General features: G+C 70.3%; 1 protein-coding gene across 1 annotated transcript in view; it reads left to right on the top strand.

Moving 5' to 3' along the window:
- Positions 1–627, top strand: part of IFITM10 (interferon induced transmembrane protein 10) — an 18,469-nt gene extending 17,842 nt beyond the window's left edge. Inside the window, exon 4 of the mRNA XM_023537367.1 lies at positions 62–627. Within this exon, the coding sequence (XP_023393135.1) occupies positions 62–211 (150 nt within the window). The 3' untranslated portion in view covers positions 212–627. The remainder of the gene's footprint in view (positions 1–61) is intronic.
- The last annotated feature ends 467 nt before the right edge of the window (positions 628–1,094 follow it).

Here is a 1,094-nt window from a genome sequence, read left to right on the forward strand (position 1 = left end):
CCCCCGAGCTGCCCAGCGGCGCCGCGTCCGCCCTGCAGCTCACCCCTCTTTGCGGCCGCAGGTCCGGGACAAGAAGCTTCTCAACGACCTGAACGGAGCGGTGGAAGACGCCAAGACGGCCCGGCTGTTCAACATCACCAGCTCCGCGCTGGCCGCCTCCTGCATCATCCTGGTGTTCATCTTCCTGCGGTACCCGCTCACCGACTACTAGGCCCGCCGCCCGCCTGGAGGCGGAGCGCGAGCCCACTCGCTTCGTGGACGCAGGATGCCAAGGCGGGGGCGGGGCGGGGCACCGGCCCTGGGCCCCCCCGAAGCTGTGTGGCGGGCAGCGAGGCGTCAGAAGCTCCGAACGGCCACCCCCCGCCTCCAGGTCCTCCTGCCGCTTCTGGGGTCCGCGGTTTCCTCCTGGGCCGCTGCAACTCGCCTTCCAATGGCTGCACCCCCTGCCTTCCTGTGACCCCTCAGTCCTGACACCCAGCAAGAAGGGCTTCTGTGGGAGCGTCCAGTGTAGGGGGCTGCCGGCTTCTGGGGACTCCCTCTGACCTCCCGACCCAGCCCCACCTTAGCCGCGCTCCTGCTCAGAGCTGTTATCTGTGAACTTTCAATAAAATTCCTGCCCGGCTCCGACCGGCCCCGCGTCCTCTCTCCCGTCTGGGCAGCCGCGTGGGAGGCGGGGTGGGCGGTGGGGTCGGGGGTTCGGGGCAGTTTGGAGGCTTTGAGACCCCGTCCAGGTGCTGTCGGATGGGCCAGAGACCCACTGCGGCACCCCAGCTGGTTCTGGGGCGAAGAGTTTGCCCCGTGCCCGGGTCTTCTGTCCGCTGCGCAGGGCGGGAGGCCCAGGGGCGTTGGCGGAGGGGGGCTCAGAACAGGCCCCCGGAGGATCAGGCAGCCCCCTGGGAGAGAAGGGAGGGGGCAGGCGCGGCACAAGCACAGCTGCCACGGACCGAGGCCCAGAGCGGAGAAAGCGGGCGGGGAGCTGCGCGTGAGGGTGGCAGCCCCACCCCTGGGAGAACCCGGCCCGGGGGCCCCTCCCGCCTGTTTCCTCACCTGTGAAGTGGGGACGCGGCCGTCCCCCTCCCCAGAGTCGCTGTGGA

The sequence above is a fragment of the Pteropus vampyrus genome, unplaced genomic scaffold (assembly GCF_000151845.1).
Source record: "Pteropus vampyrus isolate Shadow unplaced genomic scaffold, Pvam_2.0 Scaffold187, whole genome shotgun sequence".
Classification (NCBI taxonomy): domain Eukaryota; kingdom Metazoa; phylum Chordata; class Mammalia; order Chiroptera; family Pteropodidae; genus Pteropus; species Pteropus vampyrus.